The sequence below is a fragment of the Mytilus edulis genome, chromosome 8 (assembly GCF_963676685.1).
Source record: "Mytilus edulis chromosome 8, xbMytEdul2.2, whole genome shotgun sequence".
Lineage (NCBI taxonomy): Eukaryota > Metazoa > Mollusca > Bivalvia > Mytilida > Mytilidae > Mytilus > Mytilus edulis.
The window spans coordinates 30,604,963-30,631,732 of NC_092351.1; the positions used below are offsets into that span (position 1 = coordinate 30,604,963).

General features: G+C 31.2%; 1 protein-coding gene across 1 annotated transcript; it reads right to left on the reverse strand.

The window, feature by feature from the left end:
* Positions 1–5,254: 5,254 nt before the first annotated feature.
* On the reverse strand, positions 5,255–21,443 carry LOC139485320 (LDL receptor repeat-containing protein egg-1-like). The gene is made up of 8 exons (XM_071269740.1): positions 21,343–21,443; positions 17,735–17,799; positions 16,519–16,641; positions 15,533–15,652; positions 10,177–10,287; positions 9,457–9,576; positions 6,847–6,957; positions 5,255–6,007 (listed from the first exon to the last, which is right to left on the reverse strand). The coding sequence occupies exons 1-8, from the start codon at positions 21,396–21,398 to the stop codon at positions 5,673–5,675; spliced, it is 1,041 nt and encodes a 346-aa protein (XP_071125841.1). The 5' UTR covers positions 21,399–21,443; the 3' UTR covers positions 5,255–5,672.
* Positions 21,444–26,770: the final 5,327 nt, after the last annotated feature.

Consider the following 26,770-nt stretch of genomic DNA (forward strand, 5'->3'; position numbering starts at 1 on the left):
CAGTTCGACTAAAAGCCTTAAAAGTAACTGCTCAATTACTTATCCAAAGCACCTGGGTTACCTTTGAGTGAGGTGCTCATTTTCGCCACAAGTTTCCATGTTTTCTGCACTTTATGTTTAGGTCTTTATGTTTTTGAAGTATACTGATATTTCAATATGAAAATAACATCAAAAGCAAAATAATTTTAGCTTGAAAACGTGTTTCTTTTTAAAAAAAAATCATCTGAAAAGTTAGATTAAAGGCTGTATGACAATTCCTGATTTTTTTTCAAAGGAGGACACATCTATTTAAAACCAAATAAATGCAGCTTTAAACAATATTTATCAAATCAATTTCATTATAGATGGATAGCAGACATTTCAAACGTGTAAACAACTGAAATTTATAGGGCAATCAGTGAAAGAACTACTAAGAAATATTTCTTTGAAATCATGTTTTTCATTCAGGAAATTGTCCGAAAATCCTAGTCCGTTTATCGGTCCTTTGCGGTAAGTGCCGAAATTTTGTCTAAATTTAAAAAATAACCATATTTGTTATAAAAATATAATTACCCGGCATATTCCTTTCATTTCAGCCTTCCTTTGAAGTTTTTACACCTCAAAATCATAAAACGGCGAAATTGTGTACCCGGCGAATATGAGCACCCCACTCTACAATTTGCGTGCTGTTGTTTAAAAATATTTTGTTTATTATTGTATTTTTTGTGTGTTTTGCATTTTTTATAGTTGCATTTAGTGTGCCAAAAAATACGAAAACTTGACGTTCCAGACGTCACATGTACATACCAAACAATGACGTCATTCAATAAATTACGTCAATCCCGAATGACAGTTCTATTGGACCTATTTTGAGGAAAAATATTTCTTAAGCTTACATAAATAAAAACTGACTTTTTGTAAAAAAAAAAAAAAGTAGGTGTGTGATAAACGGTATGCGATAAAGGGTGCGCATCAAAGTTGCGGGATATGAATTAAACAGCAGGCTATTTATCAAATATTCAAAACTACTGTATTTACTACTAAACATATGATAAATATGAAGAATAAGCTGACACAGGGTATGCGTATCATGATTTTTCCATGGACAAGGACTACTCATATTTTCCGTTAATACCTTTACATGCGTTTTGTGTTTCAAAATGGATAAAGTGATGAAAGTATATTCTTAATGCAAAAAAGAACAAGGAGATGTCGTTATTAGTGACTGTGTTGTTTCAAACTTTTGATTAAGCAACAATATCATTTCAGTGTGGATATAGTCAAAGCAGCTAATAATGGCAAGCTGTATATATTATATTTTAAAATGTATTAGTTTCTTGTTTCTTCTCGGGTTTTATTTTTTACTAGGTGAATGAGAATAAAAGAATATAGCATATGAAGACAGGTTCTTATTGAACCATATCGAAGGCACCGCAGTCAATTTTATTTCAAATATATAAATATGAACAATTGAAGAGATAACAACATTCAATCAGTTATATTCTTTTGTTGGAATTTTCATGGGACTGTTATTGTTTACCCAAATGGTACCACCTGAATTCAAACCACCCCCCTTTTTTTCAGGTTTTTTTTTCTGCAAGGTCGTGTCGCTCCTTTTTAGATTATTTGTGTATTGAGTCTCTTGTGTTTTTTTAAATGTTACCGAACTTAATTTTTCTCGATTTTCTTTTGGAAAAAAACACTTTAATAAAACGATCACAGCGAACAATGTGTGAATCGGACACACGATTGGTTTGTTTGACAGGTAAAATGCGGTACTGTCTTCCTATATTCTGTTTCCTATATTCATCGTCTGTCATAATCAAAGTGTTGCATTATATTCATATTTAAGCAATAATACCAGTCTTAAAAACAGCAACTTGTAAATAAACGCCGAAACCTGAAAAGTATATCAAAACTATTATATATAGTTCCCTAGTTCATGAAGGAAGTTCTAGATTCGCACTTTGTACACAGGATAAGGTTTTATTATAAGGTTGTTCATAGTCCTTACATGTACATTGTGGCATAATTTATCAAATTTAAGAAGCAATACTTTATTAGTTTTATTCATTATAATTGTAGTTGAAAATGATGTTAGAAAGAATAAGAGCAACACCAGATGTCAATTGTGATAATTTTGAAAAAGAAATTCATTCAAGCAACAAGAACAACACTTGCAACCAGAATAATTAACTTATTGAATTAGTGCTAACAGAGTCAACCCAAGAACAAGAGAAAAATGGCTGTGATATAAGTATTGGTAGTGTTAAAAATAAATTTGAAAGTACTTTTTTTTCTCGAATGATGAGTGACAAAATTATTGTATTGGAAGGTGACTATAATAAAATGGGTTTTTTTGTCATTTGTTCTTTTGTTGTATTTGTGTTAACATGATGAAATCAATTGGGGTAATTAATAGTTTTTATTTTTTTTATTTCAGTGATTGAACTATCATTTACCTGTAAGAATAAGTTATGCTATTTTTAAGAAAGAGGAGCGCTATTCTTAAAAAATATTGAACAGCTAAAGGTAACATAATATAAGTTATATGGTTCGCTACTGACCCCATACGGATCCATAGAGGGTTGGTAAAATCCATAGGGGGTGAGGCCGGAGGCCGAATCCCCTATGAATTTTATTCACCCTCTATGGATTCGTAGGGGTCAGTAGTTAACTGTATAACGAATTTATCGGACGCTGGACTTTTTCTGCTGCGTTTTGATGGAACACAACAACAGCAATATATGACGTCACCATTAACGCGTCATGAACCCCCTATGAAACTTACTAACCCCCTAGTGATAATTGTGGCAAAGTGTGGTTAAATTTGTCTCAGTAGTTTCAGAGGAGACGAATTTTGTAAAAGTTAACGACGGACGACGACGACGACGGACGCTAAGTGATGAGAAAAGCTCACTTTACCTTTCTGGTCAGGTGAGCTAAAAATGAGTCCAATTATTAAAAATAAAAACTGAATTAACAAAATCTTATTTTCTCCTAAAATAGTATTACTTTCTTTAGAAGAATATATCAGAGCGTATTCGAAGTTTTATAACAATCCATGAATGTTTATAATTTTTTATGTCACAATAATCAATTCCATCTTGATTACTTAGTATGTATGTTTAGTGAGAGAAAAAAAATCTGTCAGTAAAGTACTGAAAAAAACAACGTTTAAAAACTTTTGCGTTAGACATTATATCTTACATGTAATCATGAAAACCCCTCTGCCAAAGTTTCAGACAACTCTCTGAAGGTTTTATCACGCCATTATTGATGTGCAAGAAACTTTCACCCTAGACTATCTATTAACAGAAAATAACTAAGTCCCTTAAGGATTATGTACCCTTGTATTGATTCAATGCTAAACATATAGAAAATCCACAGCTTTTCCCCTTGTACTCTGATATTAAGCAATTCGGTGCTTGATTGATAGAGGATTATTGTATGCAGTTCTAACAATGATATCCTTAACACAAGTTTATAAATTTAGATATTGGTTAAAACAATTATAAATATGGACCAATTCCAGTACACCTTCTAAAGTGCGCTCTACTTTAGTGACTCAGCATGAGTTTTTTGGAATTAATAGGTTGTATAGGACTTTTTTGTAAAAAAAAAAAAGACAAGCACATCATGCCAAAACAAGTGAGTGAACTATGTTTAAAATTTTATAACTAAAGTCTTCATATTACAGTCTATGGATTTCTACAAAAGTCTTGATTTTAGTTGCATCAAAATCCTCCTTCTCTATTAAATGCAATGGAACAATAAATACTAATGTTTTGCAAGAAATTTCCACTTGGTATAATATGTACAAAATGGCACATCTATATTATTCATTATCTTTGCTGTTTTGATACTATTGCTGTTTAAAAATTTCGTATAATTCACATTGGGTCATAAACCTTAACAGCTTAACACGTATAACGAACATGATAGTTTTTCCTAATTTTCCTTTCAGTACTGCCACATACAAAAAACTGTCGAACTACGTCCTTCAACATACGTAAAATTACACTTATGTTTGACAAAGTTAGTGGTGACTGAAAAACAGTTATCTTAGACAGTATATAAATGTTATCTGTGAAAAAAAAACCAGTCAATTTATCAGTAAAATTGTGCTCTTTTTTTGGGGTGTATTTATATCATAAAATGAGCTTCCATTCAAATTTCATAGAATTCTGCAAAGATTTGGACACGAAGTCACAGACTCGACAGAAAGAAGAAGGAGATATAAAGTCGACACCCTAACAACTAAAACCGAAGAAAAATTTACTTAACGCCATGACAAAAACGACAGACGACGAAAATACAAACAAGTCCAAGTAACCAGTACATTTCAAAACTAAGACTTAAAAATAGAAATCCCATCTTAATCTAGGGTCCATCGGTGCACCGGAATGGTAAGTGCTGCTATACTAGTGGCATCCTTCAGTTTATTTTCGGCGGAAAGTCCCATTCAGTGATGTCATAATCGGTAACAAGAGGAAATCAGGGGACGGTTTATTAAATCATTGTATTCTAAGATTTTAAAAGTTTTGACATATAGTATAGACAGCCATTCACTTACATTCATCCTGACATATAAATGGTTTTTTATTCAGACACTTTCAGTACAGCAAATTATGCTGATTATTAGAAAAGAAACTATATGAGATAAACATCCATAACATAAACATCAGAACATGCACAACAAAACGCACAATTGAAAAACAATGGAACAGTGCTTTCGATCCGATCCTGTTCATCACTTCAAAGATACAGTGAGGCCTCCACTGACACGGTGTAAAATCTTTGAACTCACTGCAAGTTTAAGACTCTCCATAGCACTGGTTTGAGTGGATTTCTTTGCAAATTGTTGATTAAGCGACACAACTGTGAATAGGAGAACAAAGCAATGGAGTAAAATCAGTAGAATAAATCTGGCAAAGTAAACAAGCATTTACTGTTTTAAAATCAACCCAACAATCACACTGAAGTGTGCAAAAAAAAAAAAAAAGGCTTCTATAATTTCATATCTGAACTGACATTTTGGATCACCTTCACGATTAGTGTTTTTGATCTCCTTCTTATTACTTTATAAATCGTTTCTAACTTTCCCATCGAGCAGCTACTCCTGTTTTGACGACATTCTATGGCACAATTTGTTTTGTAAATGTTTGACTGCAGGATGAACTAATAGTAATAAAAAAAATGCAGGACCGAATAGGGTAAAAAATCGAATGGTAGCTCCTTAAGTGTATCGATAATTGTTAACCTGAACATGAAACTATTTGCTATATGTTATTTATTGCGTAAAGATAAAATATGCTAATACACATTACATTGATACGTTATAGGAAGTAATGAATTCTAAATCAAGAGCTGCAGAATATACAGGACACCAACTCAGTCACAGAGCCGAGTTGTTCCAATATATGACATCAAATGAAAACTAGAAATATAAATGTATCTCAATTGTATAACAGATACTATGCCTGTATCAGTGGGAACATTTTAGATCTTCATAGTTGAAGAAGCGGGTTTACTAGCGACAGTGATCCAAAATAGAATAAACACAACCGACGTTATCTTTGGAATAATGTTATAGGGAAATACAGAAAAAAAAGAAAAAAAAAGAGAAGTATGTGAAGCAATAAGATACATGTCTTGAACAGAAAAAGTTATTTTGGCTTCCTGTCCTTCACTCATGGTCTTCTTTTATCCATTTCTCTACGACTAAGTATTCTGTTAGCTAATCTGTCATCAGTCTTTCTGTGTAATAGATAATTCATCGGGTTGTCCTTCAAATTAGATTTGCCTCGTCTCAGAAATTTCCTATGTGCATCAATATTTTTATTGCTGCGGGCTACTGTATCCTCATCTTTCTTCCTCCTTTGTTCTCGGGCAACTGTGTGCACTTTACTCTCATCTTTCTTTCTCCTTTGCTCTCGGGTTATTGTGTGCACTGTGTCCTCATCTTTCTTCCTCCTTTGTCCATGGGCTTTGTGTAAACTTCGTGCTGGTTCTTGTGGTGGTGGTCCTTAAATAAAGAAGTAATAAAGGATAACCACATATATATGACATTATAACATACCTCATCAATCAACAGAACTCGGCTTCTCCGAATAAAACAGACATACAAACAATAACAAATAACAACGAACGATATATAATCCGGGATTATAATGAGATTTGTATATTGACAAATAAACAACTCACTATTTGAGCAGAACAAATTGCAATCTTGTATTCTTGTACATAAAGAGAAGTAATAGAACAGTATGTAGGTGCTTCACTAAGAGACTTTTATAGAAAAAGACAATCTTAAGCTTGATTGACATAATATAATATTTCATAGTGCGAATAGAAACGATTGTCACTTGGTCGTAAGTCGTAATTTGAATACTTGACAGTGACATTTGCGCCAAAAGTAATATGGAAAAATTAGAATATTAAGCGGGTTGTTTTTGGAAAAAAATATCATTTCATTTATCGTGTATCGTGTTTCAAATTAGTTTTCTTGCTTTCGTGATGGTTGATAACGTATGGATTCCAAGATAATATAAAGTTATAAAAAATAGCTGCAGTGTTTGGCCCAATGACCAATGACATCTTCACCATCACTGCAGTCTGGAAATGATTTTACGTATAAGATAAATATTTTTACAAGACAGCGATACAAAAATAAAACAAAAAATAAGAACGTTAAATTGAATACAAGGATTTACAGTTCAAGTGCTCTTTCTCTTGCAGGGATTAAATATAAATTGTACCTAACTCTTAACATGCATTAAATAGAGAATAGAACATGACAAAATCCGTATCATATGCCGTGTCAGCCCAAAATACCAGTATAAGCCTGAGGGCCTTTATTATTACCTGTACAGTCCAATTCATCTTCACCATCACAATCATCAATTCCATCACAATGCCATTCACTAGGGATACATTTTTTCTCTATTGGACAGTGAAAGGCTCCATCATCACATGCTATAAATTTTAAAAAGGTACATAAAATATTATTTCAGCTCAAAATTTGAACATATAATGAACTACCAAACATCAAATAGAAAAACAACTGTATTTACATGAGATATGTTCTGTCAGCTTATTTGATGGGCACAATACAGGTTGTACATATAAAGCACCAGTCGTTTGTTATTATCGTTTTAAAACAGTTTTAAAACTTTAATATGTCTTTTCTTGAACAAGTTTGTTAATACCAATTAAATGCTTACAGCAGATTCCAACGAGTATGACGCTAAATGTAGATTCTTTGGTAAGCTTCCTTGCTAGCTCAACCATGAAATCAATATTAAGGAAAGGAACACAAGCATTTGGGTGGAGTCAATAGTTAAACAGATAGCCAATCAGAACTAGTGACAGAATATAAACATTGTAAAACTTGTTTTACAAGTCAGTTTAAAAATAAGTTTTCAATCTAAATTTAAAATTTATTGATAAGTATAAGCTAATTCACAAGCATGTTGTAGGTGTGTTTGATTTGCCAATTTTATTTCAATCAATTACTCAGTTCATTTTATAAATCCAGATATGTGTATGTATAAGGTTAATGACCCCTTTGCCTTTGAATTACGAATGTTTCAAACTGCAATAATATGAAAACAGCAAAGATAATCAATAATAGAGATGGGCTATTTTATACATTTACAATGAGGAAACTTCGATCAAGCATTATTATTTGTAGTTTTATTGCATTTAAAGGTTAAACGGGATTTTGTGGCAAATAAACCAAGATTATTGTAGAAAATCCACAGATATTTTTGTTATAAAATTTTAAGCATAGATTACTCACTTGATTTTCTATGATGTGCTAGCGTTTATTGTTTACAAAAAGTCCTATATTTATAAACTTGTTTCAATGAAATCATTGCTAGCACTGCTTGCAAAAATCCTCCATATATCAAGTACTAAATTGCCATCTATGAAAGTGAAAGGGGAAATGCTGTGGATTTTCTATAAAATTTCCATTTGTTTAGCATTGAATCAACACAAGGGTACATCATCCTTGAACAAAAAATAAACCGTAACTCCGCTTATAATTTATTGTAATACATAGAATTTTTTAATTCAATCAAAAACTATAAGAAATGAAATTTAATTTGCAAAGTTGTTTAGGGAAACCTGTTTGTATGAAACATACATATTATAAATAGGCCATTGATATGAGTGTTTTCATTGGATGATGAATTGGTGCTATGTTCCTCCCAATTTTGAAGTAATAATCATTTCATGGTTGAGCTAACAAGGAAGCTTACCAAAGAATCTACCTGTAGCTTCATACTCGTTGGAATCTGCTGTAAATGGGGCCATGGATTAAGCTTTATGTTTGAAAAACAATAGAAAAAAGCCTGCCCTTTTTCCTCAATACATAAACTCTGCTAAAATCTTTGATTCACATAGTAAATTTAGACCTTTAACAAGTATTGAAGTGCATTGAGTTTACTTCTACGGCAGTGTTTTTGTTTTTTGTATTTTCTTTCCACGTTTGAAAGATTAAATAAACAGCTGTTTCGGGGAGCCTATTATACAACTGTCCAAATCATAGTTTGGGGTCCTGACACACTGATGGCTATCACCGACAGTATCCTATGACAAAGTATTTGGTCAGGATACCAGGCTATCAAAATCAGTGAATGTGTATAGGTTATGAAATTAACTGGATTATTGAATAAACATAAGGCTGCGGATTACAGGCATACTTAATTCATGTTTGCGATCAACGTTCTATAACTCGGAACTTTTATCTGAAAACGGCCAAAATCATCACAAAGCTATAATAAGAGTTGTGAAATTGTCACAGTATTTCATTTGTTCGGGGAAATTAAAATAAAGTTTTTACATTCAAAGACTATATTACATTAAAATGTCTGATCTAACAAAATGATCAAGCATTCTTTAACTTATTGTAAGACATATAACAAACTATCTACCTTTCGACGATTTTGAATAGTGAACCATGCACTGCAAACCTTTCAGGAGCACCCGTGTTTGTCCTCAATTTGTGATGACATTCGTTTTGCTATATGTTTAGTTTGTGATGACTGTCTGTCGGTTGTATGGACCATATTTTTTGTTCTTTCTTTCTTTTACCCGCGTTGTCTGCATTTCTCTGTTTATGTTTTTTATTGTTGGCTTGGTTTCTTATTACGATGTATTAGTGTTAATTTGATGATTGTTTGATGAAAATTCCTATTAGATCAAAATATAGATACATTTATTTGTAAGTAAAGATCAATAAACGGATAGTTTATATTTTTTTGTGTATAATTCTGTTAACAAAAAATAAAAGAAAAAGAAACCAACGAGGCCTCTGTAGTATTCAATGTTTGCAGAGCCTTTTGTAATTTGACAATATGATTAAGATTTGCTAATACAAATTTTCATCCAGAAACTTAACGTTCATTTTTTCAGATGAAAATGGACCCGAACTAACACATGTAACAATAAAAGAATAAAGTTTCATACAATCACAATCTTCTTCTTCGCTTTGTAATGGACAATCTCTTTTACCATTACACACTTTACCATCTTCCCGTCCACAAAGACCATTCGGACATTTCAGTAGGTTATCTGGACACTCATAATCTGCAATAAAACAGAAAAAAAAGTTAAAACATAGTGTATCACTTGATATAAATAAGAACGCTTCAAGTTCCACCTAAATAACGATGGAATTTAACATTATTCAGTATAATCAATGAAAAAAATGTGCACACACTATTGTTAGCGTTCTCTTTTTTTTATTGGTTACATGTACCACTATTTTGTAATGTATACGGTCAACAGTACTTTAAACATAAATATTTAGAAATTATATACTAGTATACTGCTCTTAATTTGCCGTTTCAGAGTATAAGTAGCCCATTTTTTCCAATTGGAACCAGTCTACAATTGGCAAGAGGAAATACCAGAAGGGTTTAGAGGGCAGGGTGTGGCGTGCTCCCTTATAGATTTTCATATATGAAAAATGCATATAGACTTTTTACTCAAAAAAAAAGTATCACAACGCACGTGTGGCGTGTATACAAAATCTAGTCATGGTATCTATGAGTTTATTTATAATCAAAACATTGGCTTGCCAGAGGGTCCTTCTTTTTAAATGACTGGATCCGCACATGAAAACTAAAAGTGTGTGATAGCAAAATAAAATCAATAATATCATAACACATTAAGACTTATATTTACCCGCACAGTCCATTTCATCTTCCCCATCGCAATCATTCCATCCATCACAACGCCATTTAATAGAGATACATTTTTTCTCAACTGAACAGTGAAAAGCACCATCAACACATGCTGTTAATAAAAACATACATACAATCTGATTTCTTCTCACGATTTGAACATATAATGAAATAACAAATACGAAAATATGAAAATATGAAAACTGTGAAATATACTGTCAGCATATTATATGATTATACATATGCATCCGGCGTTCGTTATATTTCAATATTAACATTTTCATATGTCTGTGCTTTTTTTCCGGAACTATAGTTCGTCAATACTAATTAAATACTTAAATTGGTCCGTAGCATACACTTTAAAATCGGTTATTTAAAAAAAAAAGCCTGCTCCCTTTCCTTTAAACACTTTTTTTTCCAAAATCTTTGATTCATATACTAAATGTTAACCTTTAAACCGCAGTTAATTACATTGAGTGAACTTATACGGCAGTGATTGGTTTTTTTTCCTTGTTTTTTTGGTATTTGCTTTCCACAATTCGAAGATAAAATAAACAGCTGGGTCGACAGCGTACTACACGACAATCTAAATCATAGCATTTGGTCAGGGCTCACTGAATGCTTACGCTGACAGTATCATATCGACAAAGTAAAAATTATGGTCTGGATTCCAGGCTATCCAAATCAGTGAGTGTGTATATTGTATGACAATTAGGTCGGTTATTGAATGAACACAAGACTGCGAATTACATGCAGACATGATTCATGTCGACGATCAACGTTCCATAACTCTGGAATTCTGATCTAAAAATACTCTCTGTCTCTCTCTCTCTCGTTTTCGTATAAAACAAACTTAAACTAATTGTAATATAACAAATATCTTCTTTTTGACGATTTTAAGTAGTGAATCAGGCACCTCATATCCTTCAGGATCACCCATGTTTGTCCTCGGTTTGTGAAGACATTCTTGTTGCTATATATATAGTTAGTGTGTGCTGAGGTGTTGTTTGTATGACCTATGTTTTCTGCTTTATTTAAGTCTGTATTTTTCTCATGTATGCTTTTTTTGCTGGATTCGTTTCTTCTTTCGATGTATTAGTGATAATTTGAAGATGGTTGTTAATGCCTCTTTAGTGTATCAATTTTTCTTCAGGGGTCGGTAATTTTCTGATTTGATTTTTTATATAATATAACATCTTCAAAGATGTCGATCAAATTATAGATACATTTATTTGCTAGTAAACGGATAGGATATTTTTTCAGTGATTTTGTATTTTCTTTTGTATAATAGAACAAAAAATAAAATAAATATATAATCGGTGAGGCCTGATAGTATACAATGGTTGGAGAGCCGTTAGTTATTTGATAATGTAATTACAGTGAGTTGACTATGGGTGTTACCGTTTACCTGTAGCTATTGTTCAACCAGATTGAAACATTGACTATACAATAGGGACATTTAAATTGACCAGTTGGTTTTGTAAGATTTAAATATACCTTGATACTACCTGTAAAAATATTTATTCACCTAACCCAAAATTTCAGCATGCTTTTTCCTGAAGTTTTTCTTGACCTAGGATTATTCTATCAAAAAATTAAAAGGGTAGAACTATTTATGGTTTTCATTGTTTTAAATCCCCAGTATTGATAATATTACAAAAATTTACCATAAAATAATAATCAGTTGAATATTTTGTTAACTGCATATTAATATGTATGAAAATTAGAACTGTTTTTAAATAATAAATGATTCTTTAAATTTGTAACCCTCATACATAGTATTGTCCATTTGTCAGTGACACATGAAAGAGCTGTCCAGGTGATTTCAGTTTCAATTTTCAGATGGATTATGTGTTGTGCATTTCTTTATAATGTCCCTTCAAGATTTTCATTTTGGATTATGATATTTGCTGTGTTTTTCTTTAAAATCTATCCTAAGAGGATTTTTGTGGAAAAAAAACTGTGTTTACTCAAGGAAATTCAATGACAATAAGCACACTATGGAATAAGTTATCTAAAGGGTTATACAAAAATCAAACTTGAATGCAAGAAAGAGAAATAATTTCAACACATTCATTATAAAATGTTGGGATATATTATAAGAGTGATTCACCTATTTAATATTAAATGTAATATATATCATGGAAATGAAATAAAATGTTAAATTCATAAAGTAGATATAGTCTTAATGTAGTGATAAAGTGAAATGAAAAAGTAAAATATTTCAAAATATTCCTAACGTTGGGATAATATGAATGTGAAATTGGATATAATCATTATAAAGTTCTGGTTCTAATATTGTTTAATTGGAACATATACATGTAAATGAAATAAAAACTCAATATTGTGGATATAATAAAATCAAGTGATATAGTGAAAATATATGAATAAACTTATCCAAAATATTTGTAAAATGAGGATACTCATTTTAAATGTGATAATGGAAATAATCAAATATTGCAAAATTCTGTACTTGTTTTTAGGGATATATATATATATCATGAGAAATTTAACAGAATATTGATATAGAGAGAAAATTTAGTTATATAGTCAAAAGCGTGAACAAATATTCAAAAACTTTCATCATGTTCATAAAATTAGAAAAATGTTATAAATTATTTGAGATAAAGAAAATGGAATACTGAATGAGATGTAAAATATGTCATGTATGTAGAGTAAATAAAATAGTTTATTCAAATATGATTTTGATATTTCAATATGAATATACATTGACAATTTGTACAAGGAACATGTCAAAAACAAATTATTTTGAGTTATTTCCCATTAGAAAAAGACAAAGAGATATAAAAAAAGTTTTTTTCAACAATATACAAGAAATCTAAGCACTCATAATATTTGGCTATGCAAACATATAAAGGGGCACTAGCTGTCAAATTCATGGTCACCAATTTGACTCAAATTCTCATATTTGATTTATAACAATGTAAAACATTTATCCAAACTATCAAAAGTCTAAAATAAACAGTTTACAGAGCATGGGGTAGATAATATATAAGTTCGTTTCGTGTGTATTTTAGTCCAGACGCCATCTTAGGGAGGGATAAATCATACTTTGTAAATAATCACTCTGATTCAAACAAAAAATTCTCTGAAACCGATATTATCAAGATGCTTGATTTCTTGATTGACAACATATTTGTAACGTTCGGAGGACGTGTTTTTCAACAGACTGTCGGCATCCCAATGGGAACAAACTGTGCCCCTCTACTTGCCGACTTGTTTCTTTATTATTATGAGGCTGACTTCATGCAGGAACTTCTTAGGAAGAAAGATAAGAAGTTAGCAATATCCTTTAACTCTACTTTCTGCTATATAGATGACGTTCTTTCACTAAACAATTCAAAATTTGGTGAGTATGTGGAACGCATCTATCCCATCGAATTGGAGATAAAGGATACAGTTAAGTCGGCTTCATATCTTGACTTACATCTAGAAATTGACAATGAGGGTCGGTTGAAAACAAAACTTTACGACAAAAGAGATGATTTCAGCTTTCCAATTATGAACTTTCCATTTCTAAGTAGCAACATTCCAGCAGCACCTGCATACGGGGTATATATCTCCCAATTGATACGATATTCCCGTGATTGCATTTACTATCATGATTTTCTTGATAGAGGGTTACTGCTCACAAGGAAGCTATTAAACCAAGAGTTCCAAATGGTGAAGTTGAAATCATCCCTTCGTAAATTTTACGGACGCAATCACGAGTTGGTTGACCGTTATGAAATAACCGTTTCACAAATGATATCGGATATGTTCCTTACGTCGTAACTACAATCCCCTTCCCTTTCATGAATGTGACCTACCGAATTAGACTATTTACCGGATTTGTAATCACATAAGCAACACGACGGGTGCCACATGTGGAGCAGGATCTACTTACCCTCCGGATCATCTGAGATCACCCCTAGTTTTTGGTGGGGTTCGTGTTGTTTATTCTTTAGTTTTCTATGTTGTGTCATGTATACTATTGTTTTTCTGTTTGTCTTTTTCATTTTTAGCCATGGCGTTGTCAGTTTGTTTTAGATTTATGAGTTTGACTGTCCCTTTGGTATCTTTCGTCCCTCTTTTATTAACTACCGATTTGACCTCAGATGACCATATAAGCGATGTAAACATAAATAAAGATATGAATAGATTAAACCAACACGTGCAATTGGATTTTTATAGGTCTGTTTGATTTTATTTTATAGGTTAAAAATACAAATGTAGATGTTTCTCATTGTTTTTAACCGTATAAGAATGATTTTATGTGCATCGAATTAGTAATCAATTGATATACCGTAATTTCACTTCATTGTTGACATTCTTTTTCTTTAAATAACCAGTACACGTACAATACATGCGTGGTCAATTTCTAGCTAGGGGTTAAATTGATGTTCACATGAATACGGATTTAAAGAGGTCGATTCATTCACTTGCAAGTGAATAACTAATTATCAATGTTTCTTAGCGTAATTTGACAAAATTTAACCTTTTTGGCTGCAAAAAGCGAATTGTTATTTCACTATTTCACTTTCAATATTGATTGAACAGACAAAAAAATCAAACTTTAGATTTGTTATATATCTCGTAGCTAGTGCCCTTTTAAGAGGAAATGTAGTGAATTATATGACATGCAATTAAATTCCCTTAAAAATAGCATATATTCTTGATCTGGCTTGCCTTCTTCTAAAATTTTAAATGACAGTAAAAAAATCTCTTTTCCCGTCTAAATGTTGTGTTTTTGGCATTTGAATGACAAATTATTTCAGGGAAAACATCCATTCCCATAACAAAAAGACTAATAACAATGTTAATTTCTTTACCTGTTTTAGGATTCTCTAATAAAAAAAAACATAAGAAGGATTTTTTTTCAAATTCAGTGTTTAGTTTATATATAAGTTGTCATTCTAGCATTCTTCATACCATATAAACTTATTTAGACTGAATGCCTTTTATGTTCTTCAACAAAGATGAAAATTCAAGCCTTGATGCAATATTTATAAGTTAAAAAAAAACTATCTCAGTTATACTACAACAGTGACAATTAAACAGGTGAAGTGATAGGATAAGAAAAACTTCAGGAAAAAAACATGCTGAAAGTTTAAGTTAGGTGAATGAAAACTCTACAGGTAGTATCAATATAGATTTAAATCTACCAAACCAACTGGTCAATTTAAATGTCCCTATTGTATCGTAAATGTTTCAATCTGGTTGAACAATAGCTACAGGTAAACGGTAACACCCATAGTCAACTCACTGTAAGATTTGTTGATACATCAGAAACATAACGTTCAGTTGTTCAGATGAAAAAGGACCCAAACTAACAAGAAAAGAATAAAGTTTCATACATTCACAATCTTCTTCGTCTTTGCTGCGTGGACAATCGATACGACCATCACACAATTTACCATCTTCCTTTCCACAAGTATCATCCGGGCATGCCAGCCGGTTACCCGAACAAACATAATCTGCAATAAAACATAAAAATCACATTTCAAAAGTCAAAACATAGTGTACCACTTGAAATAAATAAGAACGCTTCCAGATCCACCTAAATAACGATGGACTTTAAACTTTAATCACTATTATCGATTAATAAAATGTGCACAAACTGTTGTTATAGTTTTTTTATATTGGTAACCACTCTTACACAATATGTGATGTCAACAGTATTGAAACTTTAATCTCTAGCAATTATATACTCAATTTGCTATTTCAGAATATAATGCTTTCTGGGTAATATGTTTAAAAGGCGTGCATAAAACGTTGTAATTGAATATAAACGTCAAACACAATGGAATATAACCAATGGCGTAACTTTAGTATCATTTTGCGGTACAAACGATTAGATTTCTCATAGGACTTTAGATTATAAAACGGCGAAATACTTATGAAATGCATATAATTTTGTTCGCAGATTTCGTAGGTATCTGATATAGCTGAATAATATAATAAAGATATAAGACTTGTATTTACTTATTCTATTACATTATAGCAAATTTATTTTTGAATCATATCCCATATCTTCTCTTGTCAGAAGAACTATTTCATAGAAAAGAAACGACAGGAGAAGCTGGACAATTAACTACAAATAAATAAACAACCAATAAAATAGAGGGGCGTTAGGGGTCTCTGTACGGGAGAATGCGAAATAAAAGTGCCATTTCACGATGAACAAAAAATCAAAAAAATCTTGAACGTTGACCTTTTTACTAATTTCACGAAACACGGTGAATAACGAATATTTTTCACGACTGCACGTGAAATAAAAATGGCAAAACACGTTGAACGAAACTAACCCTTTACCACCCTAAAACTAATGTGTGTCACGAACCTTCACACGTGCATTCATCAGTGCCATCATAACAGTCTGCATACCCATCACATCTGTCCTCCTTTGGGTAGCATTGTTCTGATCTCCTGCATTTTAGTTCATTTTCTAAACAATCGTCTGCTTCTGTATGATAAATAATAAGATGTATTAGTAATGCAAATTCATCCATTTTTCAAAGAATAGACAGAAATACAGATAATTGAGCATAAACACAATAACAATATTAAACATGCCCTTATGTTTGAACAGATATGTGAGGCAAATTCCATACGGAAGCAATATTTTAACTTCAATGGGAGGAGGGGTATGTTGTTTTTGTTTGAGGCAGTAAATGTTTTTTCACGCAAAGCGCGACCAATTTAATTTAGTTTTTGAATGCTGTCAATTGAATTATTCTGTTCAAATTTAACACGATAAGGTATTATGGGTAGGATATGATGTACAGCAACAAACGACACCAATTGAATAAGAGATGCATCTAAGACTAAAATATCAATCCAACATCCAATAAGTTTAGCGTAAAGACGTCATTAACAGTCAGAGAAAAACATGACCTTTTGCAATGCCAAAATAAAAGTATCGATAGGTTGTAGTTAACCGTGACTTAACTTATATTAAGGTTGATTTTAATTAACTGATAACACAATCCGCCCCGTAAGTTCACACCAATAAAAACAATATTCATAGATATAATTACTGTGTTTAATCAGTAAACTTTTTAATCAGTTTATTTTAAGGATCGAAAATAACTGACTTAATAATTTACCAGTAATCAAATCCAAAATGGGCATAGCGAACGAGATGTGACACCGTAAGCTGGTGCCAAAGAAACATCACCGTCCTAAAATGGAAATTTAACCAAAGTGAAAGATAAATCGTACCTTGTACATTAAACAGTTTGGAAAATGGAAAGAAAATTATGGGTTAACGGGCAAATTTTCATTGCAAACAACACTCGATTATTACATTTTTACTTTTAGATGATGCTTCTTATCTTTATTGATTTTAATAGATTGAGGGTTGTACAAAAGAAGACTTCTAAAGTTGAACCCAATCATGACTCATATAGGTCCTCTTTTATGTCAAATCGACACAAAAAAAACAAGCTCTTGTCCAAACTTAGAAATACGGAGGTCAGTTATGTTATGTTTCAAGCATGCTATTTGGCAATATGGTCTCTCCTATTACATATGACGTTTACTTTACTAAAACTTACTTGCTAAATGGAGTCCAATCAGAACCATCAACATAAAGCTAAACTGTTTCCACATTTTTAATAGACTAAAATTAAAACAAAAATGATGTATATTTTCATTTTTTTGCGATTTTGTTATCGTTTTTTTTATTTGACCTTTGTTTTGTCAGTTTAATTATTTAAAGGTATAGGTCCAGTAAGGGCCGATTTTGGCCTCAAATTGAATTTATCTGACGAACGATTTTACACACTTTTTAAGCACTTAAGTGTCTATTTCAGGTGATTCAATTATTTTATGTGAAAGATTTTAACTGATATACTCATTAAAACGCTCCGATTCTAGCTTAAATATGAACATTATATCAAATATGCCCAAAAATGTCTCATTTTCAGATTGTTTTTGTCAAAAATTAAAGTGGCCGCATCCGTGTTCATCCTCAACCTTTATATATGTTATGTATTATCATCAAATACAACTTACATTTCAATATTAAGAATGAACACAAATACGGCAACTTTCATTTCAGAAGGAAACCGTCTAAAATTTAACTAAAATGCTAAAATTGTGAAGATTTCAGTAATTTAGCATGCTTGCATGATGCTAGTTCCCGATATATGTTCATTGTATTGTCAAAAACTGCCCATATTTATGTAGCAGAAGCATTCTACTATCCAATAAATACATGTAACTGAAAATTACATTTTAACAATTTTGTAAAACTGCTATATTGTGGGGCCAAAAAGGGGTCTTACTGAACTTACTCCTTTATAGTCATTCTTTGAATATTTTCCCCAAAAACATTATCTATTAGAAACCGTTACATGTTTATTTCCAAATATTTTTTAAAAGATTGATAAGGATAGATATAAAATAAAAAAACAATACCAAAAAAGAATTTTTCTAACACAATGAATTTTCCACATAACAAAAATAGTAATTAGGTTGTTGTACATTCCCGATCATTTTTACACAGAACCTTCCGCATTAGCTTCTTATACTCATTATTTTGATATATGCAGTTACGTAAAATACGTACAAAGGGACATAAAAAAGACAGGTCAACCAGACAACTACATCCTCTGAAATAATCCAAAATTCACACATGGACATAAATACAAGTATTACCATCTTACACATACGATGAAATGAAAAAAACAAAGAGTTAAAATAAGTCAATTTTTTTTTTTTTTTTTTTTTTTTTATATTAAAAAAAAGTCTAATTTTACTCTTTGCATTGAACTTTCCGGAGTTTTAAAATATTTTCTGTTACTGTATATAAGATTTTTAATTTTTCTTAATGTTAAAGTATAACTTAAATTCATTTTCACAAGTATTATAGATAACTTGGTGTTTTTCAAAAAACTTTTTATTTTAATGCTCCCATGTCCCATTCTTTTAAATGATTATGATTATCTTTAATTTTAATGAATTTAGTTGACTATTAATTTTGATATACAATACGCTACAAACAAAAAACACTGAAAAATAGACTTATAGTTCAAACCTGAACATACAAGAGAATACTTAGCTCTTATTAAAATATATGTATATGAAAACAATTTACCTTTCGTCTACAGTAGTTGGTGTTAATATGCTTGATTTGAATGATTTTTTTTATTTATACAGAAATAACTTCAGTCGCTATGGGAACTAAAATATATATAATTTATGCGTTAAAAGTAATAAATTTAACATTAACGAAAAAGCTCATCTAATTTTCGTAAGGAATTTGTATTTGCTATAGGTGGGTACACTATATAATTGGTACAGACGAGGTTTAAAGTAACTTAATGTAGTTACTTAATTCAAAGTCAAATTTTAAATTTAAATTGCATTGTGACAAACTAGATATGGATACTAAAACATATAATATTGATGAAAACAAGCTTATAAAGATGAAAATCTTGTTCTGCGCACAACTTCACTTCTCAGCAGTTTCAAGGACACAAAGGTTTCGGGTATTTGCTTTTATGTAGTAAAGAACCTTTTACCGAATTGGACGATCAAAGGACAATACGAACATTGACCTGTCTACAGCGAAAAACTCTGATTAAAATTCGGTCTGCTCTCTTAGAAGAGGGACGAAAGATACCAGAGAGAGATATTCAAACTCATAGGTTGAAAATAAACTGACAACGACATGTATAAAAATTAAAAGACAAACAGACAAATAATAGTACAAAAAACATAACATAGAAAACTAAAGACTAAGCAACATGAACCCCGCCAAAACTCGGGGCGATATCAGATGCTCCGGAAGGGTAGGCAGATCCTGCTCCACATGTGACAACAGTCGTGTTGCTTATGTTATTTCAAATCCGGTAAATAGTCTTATTCGGTAGGTCACATTCGTGAAAAGGGAAAGGGTATTGTTGTTACGACATAAGGAACATCTCCGATATCATCTGTGAAACGGTTATTCCATAACGTTCAACCATAACGGCTAGCCTTTTTACAATTTAGTATAGAAGTCTCCTGCGAAATCCATAAATAACGAAGCGAAATGACAGAATTGGTTTAAATCATATTGTACGACTGTGAAGAGATGAATGTATCATAATGGCAAGCCTTTTTACTATTTATTTTACTAAATTAAATATATCTTATATGATATATATATATTATATCTTATATACTTAATAATATATCTTCTATTTTAATTCTATAATGACGCAATCACGAGTTGGTTGACCGTTATGGAATTACCGTTTCACAAATGATATCGGATATGTTCCTTACGTTGTAACTACAATCCCCTTCCCTTTCATGAATGTGACCTATCGAATTAGACTATTTACCGGATTTGTTACACGACGAGTGACACATGTGGAGTAGGATCTGTTTACCCTTCCGGAGCACCTGAGATCACCCCTAGTATGGTGGGGTTCGTGTTGCTTATTCTTTAGCTTTCTATGTTGTGTCATGTGTTGTTTTTTTTTTGTCTGTTTGGCTTCTTTAATTTTTAGCCAGGCGTTGTCAGTTTATTTTCGATTTATGAGTTTGACTGTCCCTCTTGTATCTTTCGTCCCTCTTTTCTAAGATATCTTGAAGTAAGAATGAACAGTAAAACAACTTGCCCTTATATCCTTTTCACTCATTGGTACCTGATCGCCGCAATGGCACATTATTCCATGGTTGGTTTTGTACTATAAACATAATTCATATATTGATCTCGATATATATATAATATATCTGTTGGAAACCTCAATTAAATGAATGTGAGATTCGATCTATTTATTTTAAAATTGTGTCGCTACATACACGACACATGTTATTTTGATGATCCCAGTAAAACTTTTACTGCGGTACTAGCCTGTCCACTCCTTTCCATTAAACAATATTCATATCTTGTTGATGTTTATAAAGATTAAAAGTGGAAGTACAAATTATTATTTAATGTGAAAATTCTGTATAAAAGTAGATGTATATAGGCTTTACTTGAACTGATTTCTTGTTGGATAACCAGTCAGCTATGCAAGTGAAAATAAGTAATGTCATATGACCAGCTGATATTTAAATCTAACGGGAGCCTGAGGGTGCTCATGTAGCTTCAATTTGTATAGTTAAACGCAAATATTGTAAATGTTTGTTAGATATATAACCTTTAAAAAGCAATAGTACTACTAACCTGTCTGATCTTAATTGATTATTTTCCCTATGACTTGTTATTATGTGTGCCGACATAAAATAAACTGTTCATAAAGTGATGAAATCGTTCGAAAATTTAGGGTTTTTTCTACCCAAGCATAGATTTGGAACACGCTTTAGGAAGTTTTGGTTTTTAATTCTCAACTTTATAGCAGTGATAATTCGCATTCAAAAAAAATTATCTGTGGGCCGTTTTTACCGTGTTTTTTTTATCAAATTTTAACTGAGGATGTTTTGCCTGTTTTAATCAAATTTTAAAGGGAGGATATTTTTACTGTTTTAAACAAATTTTAAAGGGGATGTGTTTACTGTTTTGATCCAATTTTAATGTAGGATGTTTTTACTGCTTTTACAAATTTTAATTTGTGGATCCTTTTTACAGTTTTTTTTTTAAATTTTAACGGGGGATGTTTTTACTGTTTTGATAATTTTTAATGGGGTAATATCTTTTTTTTTATCAAATTAAAGAGGGATGTATTCATATTGTTTTCAAATTTTAAAAGGGGATATTTTTACTGGTTTTGTTTTTATTATTAAACTTTAATGGGAGGACAATTTTACTATCTATGTCAGGTTATAACGGGGAAGTTTTAATGTTTTTATAAAAGGAGTAGGTCCAGTAAGACCCCTTTTTGGCCCCAAAATACTGTGAAAGTACTTTAATTTGTGGGCATCAATTTTCGTGTCCTTGAAACTGATGAGAAGTGAAGTTGTGTGCAGAGTGCAGAACAAGATTTGATCTTTATAAGCTTGTTTTCATCAATATTATATGTTTTATTATCCATATCTAGTTTGTAACGATGCAATTTAAATTCAAAATTTGACTTATAAAAAATAGCAGTTTCACAAAATTGTTAAAATGTAAACTTTTAGTCATTTATTGGAAGTTGAATGCTTCTGCTACATAAATATTGGCTGTTTTTTATAATACAATGCACATATTTCGGATACTAACATTATTACGTCATGCTGAATTACTGAAATCTTCACAATTTAGCATTTTAGTTGAATTCTGGACGGTTTCTGTCTCAAATGAAAGTGGCCGCATTTGTGTTCATTCTTAATATTGAAATGTAAGTTGTATTTGATGATAATACCTAACATATACATAAAGGTTGAGGATGGACACGGATGCGGCCACTTTCATTTTTGACAAAAAACATCTGAAAAATGACATGTTTTTTACATATGTGATAGATTTTTCTATTTAAGCTTGAATCGGAGCCTGTTTTTTTTTATTTTAATAAGTTATAAGTTAAATTCTTTCACAAAAACTATTTGAATCAACTAAAAAAGACACTAAAGATGTATATATATGGAAGTGTTTAACGACCTTGACTGGCTATGCAGCCCTCGTACGGTCGGCTCGGTGCCCGAAGGCGTTTGGTGAGCTTTAACATATTTTGATGCCGTGGGTCAGGAACATGAAGTGGAGGTCGCAATATGTAGGCCGCCATCTTGGTTTTGGTGAGTTGTTTTTGGTTTGTTGACTATTTTGTTGTTTATTCTTCACTAACGGCTGCTTTAAAGATGGTATTGGTGACTTCCGCTATCTTGGATTGTAAAAAAAAAAGAGAACCCAAGGTCCAGATTTTATATCAAGTTAGCAAAAAATTATGCAGGAATGCAGATATTTAATGTGAATTTTCATTTAAATGAACTAATTCATATGAATATAACTTATAAATATTAATATTTTTACAAGCGTTGATTATTTTTGGTTGTTTTTAAATGTTTTTAAATTGACATTTTAAGGGGAGGTAATTCTAAAACAGTGCATTTTCTGAAGGAATCTACATGGAATTTTGCTATTTTGTATTTTAGTCGAAAAAAACGTACGGTGACCATATCTTTTATTTGATATTCTCAAAGCATTGCCTGAAAGCTATCTTTTTCTAATTTTTTTTACAATGCTATCATTTTGTTTAGTTTCTAATCTTAAAATGGTGTTTTTTCCTGTATAATCCATACAAAATGTGGCATTTTGTCACAACTTGTAGATACGCGGTGACCTTTCATTTTTATTATATTTTTTTAACATATATCAATAGATACTACGTTTTGGCAAAGTATGAACAAATTCTATCATTTTTATTTTAGACTCCCATACCACCTTAAGTGTTTAAAAAGTGTCAATAATCTTAAATCAGATGAACCTGAAATTTGAGGTCAAAATCGTCCCTTACCGAACCTACTCCTTTAACAAGAGATGTTTTACTGATTTTATCCTGTTTTATCTGGGGACTTTTATTACTTTTTTGATAAAACGTTTTAACTGTGGGATGTTTTTACCTTTTTTTCAGATTGTTATGGGGATGTTTTAACTTTCTTTCTTTTTTTTAAAAGGGAATGTATTTACTGTTTTTAAATTTTTTTAATGTAGGATGTTTTTTTTTACTGTTTTACAAATTTCAATTGGGGAATCTTTTTACAGTTTTTTTGAAATTTTAATAGATGATTTTACTGTTTGATCAAATTTCAAAGGGTGATTTATTTCTGTGTTGATCGAATTTGAAAAGGGGTTGTATTCAATTTTTTTGGAAGAATTAAAGGGGGGTATTTTTTCCAAACACATTTGAAAGGGGATGTTTTACTGTTGTTAAAAAATTTGAAAGTGGGATGTATTCATTTTTTTTCAAATTTTTAAAGGGGATGTTTTTACTGTTTTTATCAAATGTAAATTGGAGGACAATTTTACTAGTTATGTCAGGTTTAATATAAAGGGAAAGTTTTCCTAATGGTAAAATTTTAAAGGTGTGTGTTTTATTGATTTTATCAAATTTTAAAGGGGTATGTTTTTACGGTTTTGATCAAATTTTAAAGGGGATGTTCTTATGGTTTTTATCAAATTTTAAAGGGGATGTTCTTACGGTTTTTATCAAATTTTACATGGGGATATTTTTACTGTTTTAACAAATTTAATGGGGGATGTTTTTATTGTTTTTATCAAATTGTAAAATGGGGATGTTTTGTTGTATTATCAAATTTTAAGTGGAAATGTTTTATTGCTTTATTCAAATCTTAAAGGGATTATTCTTTTTTATATTTTTAAACAACATTTTAATGGGGATAGATTTTATTGTTTTATCAAAATATTAAATAAGATATTTGATCTTTATATCAACAGTATGAATGCATTTTTCTATTAAAAAAACTTGGCTGTGTAGGCATATCGATGTCAAATCAGATACTTTAAAATTCGTACTGTGAAAGGAAGAGGCAGGTGTTTCACTGTGGTCATTTGTCTTGGTGAAGTAGCACCGTAAAGTCTAGATAACCCACAGGCCAGGTGGTCAGTACAAACAGACAGGTACTTTGGTACCATTTTGGCATTTTAAAAACTTTCAACTTTTTTACTTTTTTACTTATTTCTTATGTATTTTTTTTGAATTGTTTTAAATTTGTTTCAACACCCTTCAGTTAAATACAAATCTTGGCTGCATAACTATGGTTATCCTAAAATAATTTCTTCAAAAAAAAAAAAAATACATCATACATTTTCGGCTTATAGTTACTTTAGCAGTTGCCGTAGATTCCAAGAAATGATATGAAAAAGAAAGTTTCCATATTCCATGTCAAATGTTTTGATCTTTACTGCGGTGAATTTTTTTTTTTTTCCATACCTGGTACTTCTAAATTAAAAATAATTTTATCGAATAACAAATTTTACATAGGGTATCGAATACAAAGATGAGGCTAATATAGGTAGCTGCGGTGGTATTGATTTGACAGAAATGATGAGAGGGAGAATTAAGACGAATTGAGAGGGTGAGGGTAAATGATGAGAGCGGTATGTAAATGTGTAAGATCTATCTCTATATATGTAGAAAAAAATACATAAGAATTGAGAAAATGAGTTATATTGAGAGTGGTATGTAAATAAGTATGTTTGAGAGGGAGTGAAAGAGTGAGTAAATAAGTTATATTGAGAGTGGTATGTAAATAAGTATGTTTGAAAGGGAGTGAAAGAGTGAGAAAATGTTAATTTCTTTGAAATTACATAAGACTTGATACGCTGGTCTAATTGAAATCTTTTCTCTCATGGTGTTCCTATTTTCTTCAGAATCTTTGATACATGTAACATTTTAACTTCTAAAATTACTGAAGTCTGAAAATTTATAAGTTAACAGACTTTCTTACTATTTATGTGCTGCTTATATATATAAACACCGTAGGACCTCACAGTGACTAGATATGTTGCAGCTTTTCATCAATTTGAACAGCATCGTCTAACAGTTATATATGCAGTGATAAACACTTCTTCATTCTGAGAAATGTTGCTTTCTAGTCTTTTGAGATGCCTGCTCACCATCTTTATTCTTAACTCTCTTCATCTTGGCTATCAAGTTTATTATTTATTATCATCATATGGGTTTTGTATCAGTCTAAATAGATTGTATTTTTTTTCAAGTTCATAGCGGCAAGAATCAAGAGAGGTTAATATAACATTTATGACGTTATGTAAATTCCCTTTTTTTCCCTCTTTCTTAATTTTAAGCTTCGTTTTTATCTCTTCTTCATTTTTTCAGTGTTTTGTTTCGTAAAATTTATTAAATATTTTAACTTCTGACAATTAGTAACTACAAAAGCAGCGAGCAGTTTAAAAAGCATTTATGCCAAAAACTAAAAATTCGAAAAATGATAAAGAGTTATATAGTTAAACAATTGTTGACTTCAGATTTCAGATTATACAATGATTTATCAACTCAGAATTATGATTTTCGCCGAAGCCAACATGGTTGATATATCATTGTATTAACCTTATCAAAAGTCATTAGTTGTATAATGTCCAAGATATTGCCTTTTATTGTATCTCAGTATTTTGCTTTTCTGTTTATTTTGGAGAATTAGACAATATTGACAGTCTTGAAATATGAAAAGTATTTGTTGGAGGCTGAGAAACAGGAAAATGACAGGTTATTGGAGCAGGATCTACATCACATTTAAGGACCACATGGGACCATCCCTGTTTTGTGAGGGGTTCATGTTGCTCTTTCTTTAGTTTTATATGTTGTGTTCTGTGTACTGTCTTATCGTCATTTATCGTTTTTGTTTGCTATGGTATTCAGACAGTTAGTTTTGGACTCATAATTTGAATATCTCTTTAGTATCATTCGCCTCTCTTTATGCTCACATATACCACTGTTTATTGCCTCTCTTTATGCTCACATATACCACTGTGTATTGCCTCTCTTTATGCTCACATATACCACTGTTTATTGCCTCTCTTTATGCTCACATATACCACTGTTTATTGCCTCTCTTTATGCTCACATATACCACTGTGTATTGCCTCTCTTTATGCTCACATATACCACTGTTTATTGCCTCTCTTTATGCTCACATATACCACTGTGTATTGCCTCTCTTTATGCTCACATATACCACTGTGTATTGCCTCTCTTTAT

Bases quoted from the DNA above. Each gene is read 5' to 3' on its own strand.
- LOC139485320 (XM_071269740.1), bottom strand. From the start codon at position 21,398: ATGTCGGCACACATAATAACAAGTCATAGGGAAAATAATCAATTAAGA. The intron at 17,800-21,342 runs GTTAGTAGTACT...TTTTAATTTTAG, and splicing joins AATCAATTAAGATCAGACAG to TCTATTAAAAATGTGGAAAC. The intron at 9,577-10,176 runs GTAAATATAAGT...GTTTTATTGCAG, and splicing joins AGATGAAATGGACTGTGCGG to ATTATGAGTGTCCAGATAAC.